The sequence below is a fragment of the Perissodus microlepis genome, chromosome 15 (assembly GCF_051167445.1).
Source record: "Perissodus microlepis isolate ML-2025 ecotype Zambia chromosome 15, ASM5116744v1, whole genome shotgun sequence".
Classification (NCBI taxonomy): Eukaryota; Metazoa; Chordata; class Actinopteri; order Cichliformes; family Cichlidae; genus Perissodus; species Perissodus microlepis.
Genome location: NC_140475.1, coordinates 18,933,756 through 18,948,841, shown reverse-complemented (window position 1 = coordinate 18,948,841; position 15,086 = coordinate 18,933,756). Strand labels below are relative to the sequence as shown.

The following is a 15,086-nucleotide window of genomic DNA, read 5'->3' as shown; positions in this document are numbered from 1 at the left end:
AAGGAATGCAGTGGCCAGCTCAGCAACACCAAAAGGCCTGAAAGACCACAGAAGACAATTAAAGAATTCTTTGCTTAGTCAAGAAATTCCCTTCACATTATCTAACCAAGTCAGGAACACTTTTGGATGAGCTCAGAATATTATTGTCTAAGTCTACAATGAATGGATGCCTTCGAGAATAAAAATACAAATTTACAACAAGGTGTAATCTGTCGACAAAACTCAAGAACAAGAAGGCCAGGTTAAACTTTGTCAGAAAACATCTAACAGAGGCTGCATAGGTGTGGAAAATGTCTTTGGATCAATGAAACGAAGAAAAAGTTGTACCAGAATGATAACAGAAAAGCAACAGGTCAGGATCTGAAGCATACCGCATTATCTGTCAAATATGGTGGAGGTGGCGTTATGTCATGTTCAAACATGACTGCCAGTGGAACCAGATCACTAGTGTTTGTAGGTGACTGCTTGAAGTTCGTCTGTCCATCCGTCCGTACATCCATTCATCCATCCAGCTCAGGGGGGGCCTTGGAGGTTATCCCAGCTGTCATATGGGGAAAACCTGGGGTACACACAGGGCAGCTGGGACTATAAGTGTTTGGGCCGATACGCTGCTCTGATTCAAAAAATGCTGCAAAACTGACCAAAAGCATCTTGCAAAAGCAACCCAGGAGTTTAAGTCAAAGAAAAGGGGTATTCATCAATTACCGAGTCAAGTCACCTGATCTCAACCCCATAAAGCACAGTTCAGTTGCGAAATACAGAAAGACCCACAAATGAGCAGCAGCTGAAGGTGGCTGCAGTAAAGTCCTAGCAGAGCATCTCAAGGAAGGAAATGCAGCATTTGGGTAGTTGGTAGCTCAATTATTAGTATAGTCTGCAACCAGTTTCTTCCGTTAATATGGAATTTCAGTCACTCAACAGTTTTGGGGCTCTATTTGTGTTTCTTTATGCTCCAAATGCTTTCAGTGCGTCACAAGTTTGGACAGCAGACATAACAGTTTTCATGATCTTTCCTGAAAGCTAACGATCACGATATATGTTGCTTGAAAACCTGCATATTTCATTTTCTGCATTAATGGAACTTCTGAACAGATGCAGATCTCCGGTGACGCGAGCATGCCGACAGCATCACAAATGCTCGATTTCAAACTGTGCGCCTCATCTTCAGTCCAAAGACAAGTGGTTTTCAGAAATGTTCCCGTGCCAAAGATTTCTACTCCAGAATCATTTCTGGTTTTGATGCAGCTTTGCACGAGAGCCTGAACATCATGAACATTCAGTTTCGGTTTCTGCCCTACACCCATCTCTCTTTTTATATGTGAGATAATCCACCAGATGTTTGGTTTTACAGTGTACTTTCATCCCCATCCTAACTTTCATTTCACAAATGTGTTATTTGTGTTTGTAGATTTAAAAAATTTGGTTTTCAAATGATTGCATTCTGTTTTTATTTACATTTTCAAGGACTGAAATAAAATGCCCATTTTTTTGCTGGCCAATCAAACATTTCTTGCACACTAACTCAAGGACAGGAAAATCAGAAAGAAGCAGTTACTGAAAAGACAGGAAGAATGAAGCTTTTATTTTAACCTAATTCAATCATAAACTTTGGATGATCCCATATATTTGTTGTTAGTTTGAGTATGTTATAAAAGCCCTGGTAAATCCTCAAATACATTAATGCAAAGCTGGTAACAAAGCTGTTTTTCTCGGTTCGTGAACTGTTTACGTTTTAGACATACTGTACATGTTTTCCACCGGACAGAGACCTGTAAATCCACAGTGTGCACACAAAGAGTGGAAATGGGAGGTAGTAGGAAAAACAAAGAGCTTTCCTTTGTTTGAAAGAGGTTCTTGTTCTGAAGGAGGACAGAAGAGCGGGCAGCAGGCAGGCAACAGGGGCTTTATTTTGACTTTCCTGTTTTATACCTGTGATTCCCCCCCCCCCCCCCCTTTTAAAGAGGGCTGTACACCAGCTCCCATTCACACATCTAAAGGGAGATTCCTACTGCCTTCCTACTGCTCTTCCAGTGAAAGAGGAGTGAAGGAGAGAGAGAGAAACCCAGACAGTGGAAGGAGAGAGACAGAGAGACTAGGAGGTACAGAGGGAGTTTTTGCTGCTGAAGGAAAAGCAGAGTTACTATGAAGCAGAAAATGGGACCGGCTGCAACCTCGCTCGCTCTGCTGTGTTTATGTTCTCTGGGAGTGTGTGTTCCTATGGGGACAGGCAGCGCTGCACCAGCACAGGTCAGGACTTCATATGCTGTATGTGCTCTTTCTATTAGAGGCTGCTCTCACTGTCGTGCATTTTCTTAACTGTGATCTGCCATGCCTGTTTGTTAGGTTGAGACTCTGATCCCTTTCATATGTAGTAAATGTATATGAGTGACTGTGAGTGTTTCAGTGAATGAGGCAATTAAGACACACTGAGGCAGATTTTGTTGTTTTCTTTCTTTATCTTTATGTAAGAATAAAGTGGAAAACATGATGTAATCTGTGTTGATTTATCTACTGTAAGTTATGATGTAATGGAAAGGACATGTGAAGAACTGATGATGACACACCCAGAGAAGCAGATCAACCCGACAGGTTTTTCTTTCATTGGACTTGTCTGTATGTGTGTTTGACTTCAAAATAAAGCACCCCTCTCCCTCCACCATGCCATAAGCCACTGAAGGAACGTGCTGATACTTGTAAATATATTGCTGTTGTCGATCAAAGTCTACACCATGTGAATTCCAGCTAAGATATTCAACTTTTAAACGGTAACATTTTTATCCACTGAGCTCTTAAATCTAAATATAAAGTGATAAACTTGGTTGAGCTCCTCTGTGTTCTATAAGTGTAATAGGAATTCTTGGCCTGACTTGATATTGAATGCTCCTGCTTTCTGCTATAAGGAAAATATGAATGTAAAACAGCTCCAGATGTGTCTAAACTGGAATTTGGATACAACCCTAATAAGTTTGTTTTGGGAAGAAAATGAAGTTGGGTTTGGTTTTACTTTAACCACTAAAGCCAAGACACTAAACACACTTACATGTGATGGATTGGGAGTTTTATGTGTGTGTGTGTTCCATCAGGCGTATGAACCAGAGGTGAAGAGGACAAGAGGCGATGTTCCCGATATTCTACCGGAACCTGAAGCAGAGCCAACCAGCCCAGTATCGGACTTTGAGAACTCATACAACTATGTCTGTACGTTATTTTAGAAATGTTGAAATTTGTGTTTGTTTTGGTCATACGAGTCAGAAATCTGTGATGTCACTCACCATCATGATAACTTTAAGCCTCATCTCAGCAAGGTATCTCCCTCAAGAGTTGATAGAGAGAAAAAAGAGATAAAAATAAAAGAAACTCTAGGGGTGGGTAGGGAACCCAAATAGAAAATAGAAAATAAAAAGAGTACAGAGATAAGTTATGCTATCAACGTTGGCTGGTAGGGTGCATCCACAGACTGATGGCCGTATCATTGGACATTCTTGACAGGCTGATTAAGGGCTTTTCGGTTTTGTTTCTGGAGTAAGAAGTGTCCAGATTTTGGAAAGTCACATATCTGTATGCCGGTAGCCTTCCTTTGTGTGTTCTCTTTCTTAAAAAAATAAAATATCATACTGTGCTCTCACTTCCAATCTACTCTGGCCCACAGTATCCAGACTGGCCAGTATGGACCTAGCCATCCACAAGCTGAATGTCGGTCACTACACTCTGGATGTTAAAGTCAGCCAGTTGATGGATCGTCTCTCCAGGATGGATGGTAAGACTGGTGATGGTGATGATGAAACTGAAGAGTAGGGGTATTAATGCTGTACCACGGGAGCTTTTATTTTTGATTTAGATCTAATGGGACCTACTTTTATGTTCCCCTCTTTCTCTTGCTCCTCATCACTCAAATGGCAGCTAAAGTCGGTGAGCTGGAGGACAGCATCCAGGAGGTCTACCAACACAGCAAGGATAACCGCAAGGAGATCGGAAGACTCGAAGGTACATGTGTATCATTTTTCCTTAGATCTACTTCAAGCATCCCATCCTGCACTGTGGCATTTTAAAATAGCAGACTAAATATAGTATAAATATAGATTTCTATTTTATGTTTTGTAGCGTTAAATTATTTGTTAAACTATCAGTAATGAGAAAATAGTGAGAAAAACATATATAAAATACACCTAAAAATTTCATTGGAGGATAAATACTAATTAACAGGGGTAATAAAATCTGAAGGCCAGAGAAGGACAGTGGATATGTGCAAAAAAGGGAAGGTTGAATGGCAACATGGACACATGATGCAACATGCAGGAACTAACATATCAACTGTTCAGTATTATGCAAATAAGCCTATGTTTGTATCAACAAGGTGTGTTGAAATTTTACAGCATTTCTGTCAACTCTGAGCAAAATTAAAGGGTACGTGAGGTGCACTCATGCATTTAAACTAAAAATCGTGCTGATGGCTCAGCACTTCAGGCATCAACCAAGTAGCTGTAATAACAAGAGGCGTGACATTGGTTTGGTTTGGTTTTGGGACTTGATACAAAAGAGGAAGATCAATCAGTTCTCAAGCCTGAAATCAAACCAGCGTTTCAAAGAGAGAACAGTCACCACTATTTCCCGCACTCCTCTGGCTTGTTTTAGCATGTTTTTATTCAGGCTATGAATCTATTTTGATTCACTCTTCTGGTTGCATGGTAACCATTTTCATTGGAAAATAAACCCACATATTCTCCCTGTTCAGACCAACCAGCAGACAAAAACATTTGCATAAAGCTGAAAAATTCAGCAAACACAGATTCCCTTAAGAGACGGTAGAGACCAAAATTCAGCTAAAAATGGAGATAACAGAGCCATGCTAATTTCTCCTGGCTAACATGTTTTCAACAATGACTTTGTAAGGTTACGAAATGGTAACAAATTGTTTGACTGCTTTCAAAAGAAAGCATGTTTTTGTATGTGTTTTTTTTTTCTGTTTTGTTTCCTCAACCAGAAGTGATCATATTTTGACAACACGATAGCATGCTACATTAGCAGCTAATGTTAGCAAGCTGCATCTTTAGATTGTGGATAGCTGTTTTAAAAATGCTCTAAAAAGTTCCACAAACAGCCAAGAGGTTTAGTTTATTTACTCACAACCACTCAAAGCAGCCATGCACTTAATAGTCCATAAGTTCAAGATATACCACAATTTTAAAAAATTAATAAATGAATAAACTTAGTCTTCCATGCAGTTACAATGAAGGGGAAGATTAGCCATAGAGACCAAAACCATGCATGTTACATGTTTATTTCTATTGGAGTCCGCTTCAAGTGGCCAATTCAGAAACTTGTGGTAAATGTCTGAAAACGCACCAGTCTTGTTTTTTCTCTGCTTCAAAGGTTGCGAGAAGGGACAACGGATTGGATACAAGTGTTACCTGGTGTACAACAGCCTGGAAGATTATGCCGGAGCATCCAGGAAGTGCATAGAACGTGGAGGACGCATGGCAATGCCCCGTGATCGAAAGGAGCAAGAGGCCCTGGCTGACTACGTAAAGAACTTCTTCCACCCTGGAAACTGGCCGGTCTGGCTGGGAGTCAACGACCTCCGCTCTGAGGGCTTGTACCTCTTTGACGATGGAACTCGGGTCACGTACTTCCAGTGGCGTAAGCACTTCCTGTCCAGCCAGCCAGATGGAGGGAGGCGAGAGAACTGCGTGGCGATGTCGTCAGATGATGGCGACTGGTGGGACCACTACTGCGATCGAACCATGAACTATATGTGCGAATTTGATGACAGGGTGGCTCTTTAAAAGGAACCTTTTCCAAACAGCCTCTCTTTATGACATTAAACACCAGCAGCTCATTAGAAAACAAAGCCCATTTCAATTTTCTAATAATTTATTTTCATTTAAAACTTTGTAGCTTTGTTTAAGTAGATTCTTGCTGAATGGAAATACTTTATAGTATTTAAAGTGTTTTACAGCGATGTCTCAGAAATCCTTTATTTCTATACAAGATGTGTACTGATTGAATAAGGCTTTATCAGACTTATGAATATTACATTATTCATGCAGCAGCAGTAATATGAGTTAAAGCCAGTCTGGACTCTGCTGTGATTTCATTCATGGAATTCTAAATATTTGTCAAGTTTCCAAAAAAGAGAAAAATGGAACGCTGGAGTTATTTTTTTCCTTTCAGGATCAGCACATACTGAACTTGAAGGGATGAATCAGTGTGTACTCTGGCTAAAGTGGAATTAAGCAGCATTTCTATGTTTCATGCTGAAGATGTTTTAACAAAGTCTAGTGCTGGGTGTGACTTCTGTTATTGCAGTCCCACCCCGAACCCTCTTTTACTTCCTTAAAATGACACATCACTGTGTGCAAATGTATCCTGAACCAGAGTCCATGCATAAAGATAGATAAAAGTAGATATGTAGATAAAAGCCTGGATGTTTTTTTAAAAAATCTTTACTAAAGGTTGATTATAGTTTGTTCAACATGTTCAACAGGTAAAAGGGAGATTTGCTTCACTCATAAGGCGTGGTACTTTTCATTTTTTTTAAATAGTACTACTAAATCAGTGGACTAAAATGAGTTTTAATTTTCATACCAAGACAAAACCTTTGTAATATCACAACTGTTTAGAAATATAGAGGTAAATTCCTTTTTTATGCTACAAAATAAGTCATAGTTCTTGTTAAATTTTGCCTAAATTCTCACATATGTGGAGAAACTTTGTATATAAATGTCACATTTTTAAAATATAAAGCAAGGGTACATACTTGACCATAAATTAATATGTCAGTATATTTTTTCATCATATTTTTAGTGCTCAGCCTTATCTGGGTAGTGATTTTATCATCAAACTACTATGATCCCATAGATTATATGTTATAAAAATGTTTTTGCAGTAGTGTCATATCACTGTCTGATTTGTGGGTAATGATGTAATTCAAACTGTGTTACCGTTCACTGTCACTTGAGGTCACTAAAATCCAAACCTGTTAAATGCACCTTTAAAAGGTAATATTTCTGAAACAAATCTTCAGTCTTTGTTAAATTTAAATAATACAAATATATTGTCAAATTCTGTTTTAATTAAATCCACTACTTTATTTGAAATGCTGCATCGCCACGCTGACGCAACACAGAAGAGCAGATGTCTCTGCCTCGCACTGGAACATCAGTCGCACCCCTTCATGATGTCATGAGTGTAAGGTGTGACGTCATGAACGCGAGCCAAAGAGCTGCGCTTGCTGTGAGGAGTCAGCGATGCGTTTAGCGACTTGTACCCCTGAGGCTGTGTTTGAATGAATTTCACAGCTTCTGCTTGTGAGCAGAGTTAGTGGACTGTCCTGCGGAGTCCACGGTCTGCAAGACGTCTTCCACGGTCAGCCTGTCCAGAGGGTTTTTAGATGGATGAGAGAGAAGTACCTTCCCTGCACTGTCCAGCAAAAAGTCACCTCCTAGCTGAAAAGACAAACACACATTATTCAATTATCACCACTCTTGAGGTTAAATCTGTACAATTTGAAGGTCAGTATGACTTTTTACAGTCCTGTCTGTTATGGAGTATTTAAAATTAATTTTTTAAAAGGAAAGAGTCACCCGGGGATTTAAAGTAGCAATAATGTAAAAAATAATGAACATGTTGCTCCATAACATGCCACCTATATAAATAAATAACTGTTTAATCAGTAAAGTTGCATTAAAAGGACAATATGAATGTGTCACTGCCCCCAAGTGGTATAAAAACGTATTGCAGTTTTAAACTGAACCCTGTGGACTCCCATAAATAGCCCCAAATTACTTTTTCCTTTAAAGGAACCCCGACTGTTTCAGCTTAAACATTATAGTTTGTACTATACATGCCCTCTTCTTCCAAAGGACAAAACACAATAAATATGTTATTGTTTTCTATGCAAATTATGACCTGCATTTATTCTGTCTGCATGTCTCACCTGATGCATTTGATGCATTTAACTGACCAAAAGACCTCCCAAGCGCTTCTGGTTATAACCGACGACTAAATAGTAGTAGTTGCTCTTATATAGTTTGTGAAAAGTGCTTTAAGAAACAGAAAATATTATTCTGGTGTTCTGCAAGACAGGACTTTTCGCTGCCTCCCAACCCTGATCACGGAGGTTTCGTGTTCTCTAAAAGGCTGATGCAGCTACACAGACAGATATAGACATGAGCCTGTAATTAGGGCCACATACAAAACCAAGAACATGAAAATGACCTGAAGCAGAGAAGGACTTAATGATGGCACTGGATGTTTATCTCTAAAGTTATTGTTAGAAAAGAATCTGATCCATATCCTGACTTCTACAAACTGACACTCTCACCGCCTCACCTCTGTCATCGTTTTAATTTTCACTTTTAAAGTAAAGTGTCCTCAGGTTTGAATAGAAGAAGCTGGAAAGAGCACATTTATCTACCAAAGCAGTTAGATAGACTTCAACCAAAGAGACATCTACAGTGCTTTTGTTCAGTTTAATCACAAGCTGTCTCCATATAAGGTGGCTAAGTGCATCTGAGGGTGTTAGGGCATTTTTTCATTTTATTTCTATGCACACTGTTAATTATAATGTTCAACATTGATCTTATGCATACAAGATAAAAAATATTAATCTCACAGGACTTCAGGGACTCAACTTGGATTTTCATTTTGCTAATATCCAAGGGATAGAAGAAGGATGCAAGATACTCGTGCATGTAAATCCATCCTTGGATAGATTTCTAGGATTTCTTCAATGTGTCATCACAAGAGTCTCGTCAAAGGTTTTCACAGACTTGTGCATTCTTACCTGGTAGATGTCTTCCAGCAGACGATGGGGGAAATCTGGGAAGTCTATGTTTGCAACTACGTAGTCTGAGTATTGTAGCAGGCAACCAAACTTCATCACCTTGGCGTAGGATGAGCCAAGGCCAAAACTTCTGTACATCTGTGCCAGAAAAGAGACATTTAAGAACACATGCGGTTTATACAGTCAGTAGCATGCATCAGCGTCACATTTTTTGCGACTGAGGATTGCTTGTGTGGCATGTGGAAAATGTTCTGTTTTCATATTTGGTTGTTTCCACTTGACTCCAGCTAACATCTGGTGGTTGACTTTTCAGAATAAATGGTTTGGAGGCTGAGGTCGCTGGGCTTTTATGACACATCATCAAACAGCTGCTAAATCCTCCGGGTCCCTCGGTTTGTTTGTACTGAGTCACAGCCAAATCTACTTTCTATAAATTACAGTGGCCTATTTAGATTTTATGCACCTCCCGACCAGCGCTGAATATAAATATAAAATGTAGTAAAATATGCAGACGGACTGACTGTTTTTATTTGAATTTGTTTTAAAGCAGAAGATTCCATCGTCAAATAATTAAAGTTACAGTTTTTGAATCAGATGATCAGAGCGGGGGGAAAAAAAATTCTTAACCTTTCTCTGTGGATCCAAGAGAATGTCAAAGGTACATCCAGTCTGCTCCAACCACAGCTGAGCGCCCTCGACGCTGCCAAAAGAAACTACCAAGACCCGCACTGACCGAGCCTCCAGCAGAGCCTGCGGGATGGCACAATGTTAATTACTGATAAACACTGTTTACACATTTAAACAGTTTTAAACCAGTTTTGGATGCAAGATTAAGTGAAGACAGTCACTATGGAAAAACATCTTAGAATCTTTTGTAGACAGAATGAAGCCTCAAAGAGGTAAAAGGGGTATTTCAGCACAATGTTATGAGCTGTCTTGCTAAGAAAAGATAGAAGTTTGTGGCTTCATTGGGATCTCAGTGCTTGCAGCAAAAATTTCTTCCTTGTAAACTAAGTGCTTATAAAAAAGATGCAGAAATAAAAAGACGTAAAATATTATGAGCGAACTTGGGTCGTGGGTGTTTTTCCTTCCCACTGTCGCCATGTGCTTGCTCACAGGGCGGGGGCGGGGGTAATCAGAGTAATCCTCTGATTACTGGGGTTTTCTCTGTATTATTATTTTAGGGTCTCTACCTTACAATAAAAAAGACCTTGAGCTGACTGTTGTTTTTCTGTGACTTTTTTTAACCCCCGATACACCTTAAACCCACTATTAACATCACAAACTGGCCTTCATGAATTTAAACCTTAATCTTGGCTTTCTCTGTTCTGATCCTAACAATTAATTTGTGGATTACTAAATGACTAAATTAGTAATTCAATTTCCAATTCTGTCTTCATAAAAAAGTAACAGTGTGTTTTTGTTTTTTGTGTGCCTGTGGTTTTTCAGTGTTGGAGTTCATTCAGTATGGCGATGGTTTTTTCTAGTGGAATAAGAATAAAGGTACGCTGACCTGATTGGCCTTCAGCTCGGTCACGTGGTCTCGTCACGGCAGTCATCCAAAATGTCTGAGGAGAACCAGCAGCAGGTTCTGACCCTGACCCAGGTACTGACTGAGAGTCACACTCCTTTAAATACAACACAAGACAACACATCTTAATGAAACCAATCTCTGGTTTTCATGGAACAAAAAAACCTACATGGTCTTCCCAGGTTGGTCAGTTAAGAAACAACACACATCACCTCAAACCAGCTGATGCTCTGAACTGGTTTTTGCTGGTGCACTACATTCAGGCCTGGTTTGCAAACTTACTTTCCACTTCTTCCATCGGTGAATAGAGTTTCTGGGCTCAGACTGTCGGCCGTCTTTCCTCCAGACAGCTGCACATCTGTTGTCTGCAGATCTTTGTCCACACTCTCCAGGAAAGAGTCCCACTCTTTCTGCAAGCACAAACACACACAAAGAAATAGACAGTTTAAAGTGTTCAAAAGGAACTGGTCATGGGTTTAGTTTAAACTCATTTCAACCAGATAAGCTTAATTTTAAGTTTGTGTAGCTCAAAAATAAATAAATAAGGATGATATAACAATAAGAAGAAATTTGCAAGTTGCACTTGTACAGACCTCCAGCTGCTGAAGCTCCCGCACCTGCTCTCTCACTGCTGCATGGCTGGAAAAACACACAAGTTTGGTGATAGAGCTTCAGTCAGCACCACTGTCGTTCATCCAAGATCTATCAGTCAGCATCATAACAGCACTGAGTGCAGCTGAGCCAATACTGCGTGTTTTATACATGATGCGCTAAGGAGTTACAATTCAGTGCAAAAGTCTTAAATCGCTCCTAATTTTTTCATATTTTGCTAGGAAAATGTCTAAAAGGGTGCATCAGTCTATTGAAATATAAGCAAATGTATGAGCAAAAACAGAGTTTTTACAATTTTAATTAGCTTGAAAGTCGATCTGTGATATGATCATCTTTTTTCTTCACACAGCCTGAATTCTCTTAGGCAGCGTTCTTGGAATTTCTTTAAGCTGTGTTATTTTGGGCATTTTTCAGATTCCTATAAAGATGTAACAAAGTGCCTAAAGATACTATTTAGTTATTTATTTTAAGTTCTCTACTGTGTGTAGACACAACAATGGTTCATCTGTTATGTACCCTTTTATGATTAAACATACTTCTGAAACTGGTCAGATGCAACAACTGGACTAAAAATGAGAGAAAATGAAGAAGAAAATGTCTAAAGAAAAAACATTACAGGAGAGTCTGGCTGCTTTAACCTCCTAAGACCTGAACTCTTCCACGGCGTGCATTTTTAATTTCTCTTTGATATTTGGGCATATTGGGGCCCGATGAATGTAAAAACAAAGAATTACCAGATTTTATTTTTTTACCTGATTTTTTGTTTCTAAGAAAAATGAGAGCCACATATGAGGATATTCGTTTAAAAATTCGATAGAACAGTAGCAGTGTAATGTCCTTATAAGTGGATATCAGGCCCTTGTAGAGCAAAATTTTGGTCTAAATAACCCAAAATGTGATGTCCACATATGTGGACGCCAGGTCCTGGGACAAGGGTCCCCAATCCCAGTCCACGAGGGCCGGTGTCCCTGCAGGTTTTAGATCTCACCCTGGATCAGCACACCTTAATCACATGATTAGTTCATTATCAGGCCTCTGAAGAACTTCAAGACATGTTGAGAAGGTAATTTATCCATTTAAATCAGCTGTGATGGATCAAGGACACATCTAAAACCTGCAGGGACACCGGCCCTCGTGGACTGGGATTGGGGACCCCTGTCCTAGGAGGTTACAGCAGAATATAAACATGAGGGGTTGCTCAAGACTGTAGGTTGCAGAATACAGCAGTTTCCCAAAGGGCCAGACTTTTCAGCATTAACAAAAATGAAGCAACATACACTTACTGACACGTCTTGGGTCTGCAGATGGATTTATCTTAAAGTAAATAAGAGCTATTCTTTTCTCCAGCTGTTTTTATTCGAGATCACTTGTAGGTGATTTATGTTACATGATGTAAATGTTGTAAACTAATAAAGCAATAACTTCAGCTTGGTATGTGGCTAAATGCTGTTAAAGATTTATTTGGCAACCATAGCTGTGAAGAGCCTTTCGTCATTTGCGGTTTGTGAAGTAGAAGCTGACTTAATAATAAAAAAGAGAAGTCTTAAAAATTTGAGGATGTTTTTGGCAAAGTTTTCAGTTACAAGTGGGACAAAAGAAGAGTTTCATCATCTGTGTTTTCTCTCAGTTGTTCCACAGTGTATTGGGATTATCACGGTCTCCCTCATACGTTTGCCTCAATAAACATCATTTCATTAAATTGATTTAATATGGCATAATGGTGTCATTGAATTCAAATGCTAGAAGGAATAAGGATAGAAAAATCTTATATCACCCACACAAAATATAAATGGCATTTTATTTCAGCTTGCTATTTAAACATACTTACTGATAAGACTTCTGCCAAACAGCCTCCGCTTCACATTTCTTTTTAACTTCAATGCTGCTCAACAGATTGAACGGTTATTATTTTTCTCATAAGGACACAGAGAAATGTGCTTCTTTAAGCGTCTATGGCCAAATCCTACCTGCTGTAGAATCTAGCTCCAGCTGTGATCAGGCCGAATAAAGTGGTGATTTTATGTGGGACAAAATTCTCCAAAGAGTCTGCATGAGAACAAAGGGCCACAGTTACAGGGTCAAGCTGATTGTGCAATATCATTGTGTTGGCAATAGGCATGACGGGGATTACATTACACCACCTTCATGCCAGCAGGCCCCTTTAATCCAGTAACAAGGCTTTAACAAAGCTCCAGAAGCCAAGTTATAAAATATTCAATAGGAAACCCAGACATTCAAATTTCTTGCATTTTTATACTCTTAAGGTTAGGGACTGTTATAAAGCAGTTAGTCAACGAAGATAAAGCATCAGCTTATTATAAAAATATCTTTTCTTCAATTCGGCAGACAAACATAGACATAATTATTGTTCCGTTTTTGTTTTTTTGTGTGTGGTTTTACTTCTTTGTAAAACAGCCATAACACACACACAGGGTTATTACCCAGTAATAAAGTTTCCATTTAAAAAAAAAAGTTAAATGATAATTTGCATATTTTATATACCGAATTACAAAAGAGGCAGAACAAAACTTTAACAAAGCATAAAAATACATTTCTAGGAAGTTTTTAGATATTCTGGTAGCAACACACATTAAAGTGTGAAAAGTTTTCAACAGGGTTTGCGACTAGGATCAGCCCTACCTGCTGCCTCCTCCTTGGCGTTCTGTAGGAGAACTTTGCTCATGTTCACCAGCAGAGTGAGACCATCTGTTAAGATCTCCTCTGACACGGCCACATCCTCAGCCATGATCACCACATCAGCCCACAGCCACTCTGACAACTAATCTGTAGTCACCTGCACTATAGTGCAGCGATGCTATGCAAACTACATCTTCCATGTGACAAAATCACGTGGGTCTGACTCTGAAAACCTTTATGCAGCACCTAGTGGTGAGCAGGGAGACTTGCAAGAGAAAGTAATTTCTGAAAGAAGCTTTTCTACTCAGCTGTGCAACAAAACTAAACATTAACTGCAGATGAATTTGAGCTGCTCTTCAGTTCTATACACAAACATACTTAATCACCGGCTCGTTTGTTGTTCTTACAAACATCTTGCTTCTTATCAGCCAGTCAATCAGCCACATTAAGCTCCAACAGTCAGTGGAGGTGTATTCAGTTGAGCACTTTCAGCATCAATTATGAATGCTGTCTGTGATGGGCATACAGTAAAGAGTGTTTACTGTAAGACCTTTGAGGTTCTGATATTTGCAGCTGACAGTCGGTGATAGTGATGAAATCCTTAGATGACACCGGCTTAGTTAATAAGCAGCTTTTTAGGGGGCAACATGGCAAAAGGTAAACAGTAATCTTACTAGTTTAGATGGTTCAAATGTGACTGAAGGTAAACAGACATGATGGACCTAACATGCTCGATAGACTTGGCTTGTCGACCAGGATTGTTGACATGATCAGAGATTTTGACAATGATGAAGGTGTGAAATGACTCTTAATGCACAACACTGCAGGAGCCTCAGTGCAAAAACAGAGATTTGCATTCATTAAATCTGAATGCAAATCTCTCAGGCTTGGTTTCCCAGACATGGATTTAGCCTTTTTCCATTGGAGAGCTTCCCTGAATGTTTCTTTTATCCTGGGTCTAGGCTTAATCCGTGTCTAGGAAACTGAGCCTATAAAGCATGACCTGTCCACCCTATATGGAAGCCCACATACGCTACCAAAAACAAATTTAAGTGAATGAAATTGAACTGCAGTAAAGAAAATACTTCTTAGTCCAGATAATACAATAATGACATACTTTTCTCAAGGGAAAGTGGAGTGATTTCTACATTTTAACTGTATTTGTTTAAATAATTGTAATAATAGTAAACTTAAACTAGCAGATCAGATATTTTACAGTCATAATTCAAAATCAGCGAGAGAAAGAACGGAAGGTTAGGGTGATCAAAGAGAGAGATAGAAATGTGCTAACAAGTCAGAGTGTGCTGAGAAGGTGGGAGAGTCCTGTGAAGAGCTGATAAATGTAGAAAATGAGCATGCGAACATAAGAGACGGTGAAGAAGAGTATTTTCAAGGTAGAGTGGGTGGATGTCAGAGCTGATTTGTGACAGATGGACAGTACCAAGAATTAAAACAATGACGGTAGGTATGATGTATTCGGAGACAGTGACGCTGACAAAAAGTCACAAAGTGGAGCCAGAG

The 15,086-nt window shown here is 39.3% G+C and overlaps 2 protein-coding genes across 2 annotated transcripts; one reads left to right on the top strand and one right to left on the bottom strand.

Moving 5' to 3' along the window:
- Positions 1–1,982: 1,982 nt before the first annotated feature.
- On the top strand, positions 1,983–5,783 carry clec11a (C-type lectin domain containing 11A). The gene is made up of 5 exons (XM_084953909.1): positions 1,983–2,247; positions 3,084–3,198; positions 3,650–3,757; positions 3,901–3,984; positions 5,371–5,783. The coding sequence occupies exons 1-5, from the start codon at positions 2,143–2,145 to the stop codon at positions 5,781–5,783; spliced, it is 825 nt and encodes a 274-aa protein (XP_084810035.1). The 5' UTR covers positions 1,983–2,142.
- A 1,509-nt stretch (positions 5,784–7,292) lies between these two features.
- On the bottom strand, positions 7,293–13,773 carry selenol (selenoprotein L). The gene is made up of 9 exons (XM_084953908.1): positions 13,569–13,773; positions 12,896–12,974; positions 12,757–12,810; positions 10,910–10,955; positions 10,599–10,726; positions 10,299–10,413; positions 9,413–9,535; positions 8,786–8,923; positions 7,293–7,445 (listed from the first exon to the last, which is right to left on the bottom strand). The coding sequence occupies exons 1-9, from the start codon at positions 13,672–13,674 to the stop codon at positions 7,293–7,295; spliced, it is 942 nt and encodes a 313-aa protein (XP_084810034.1). The 5' UTR covers positions 13,675–13,773.
- Between the last annotated feature and the right edge of the window lie 1,313 nt (positions 13,774–15,086).

What these genes read in the sequence shown, in the direction of transcription:
- clec11a (XM_084953909.1), top strand. Translation starts at nt 2,143, where the DNA reads ATGAAGCAGAAAATGGGACCGGCTGCAACCTCGCTCGCTCTGCTGTGT. An exon ending in GCAGCGCTGCACCAGCACAG is followed by an intron (nt 2,248 to 3,083) that starts GTCAGGACTTCA and finishes GTGTTCCATCAG; the next exon opens with GCGTATGAACCAGAGGTGAA. An exon ending in GGAGATCGGAAGACTCGAAG is followed by an intron (nt 3,985 to 5,370) that starts GTACATGTGTAT and finishes TCTGCTTCAAAG; the next exon opens with GTTGCGAGAAGGGACAACGG.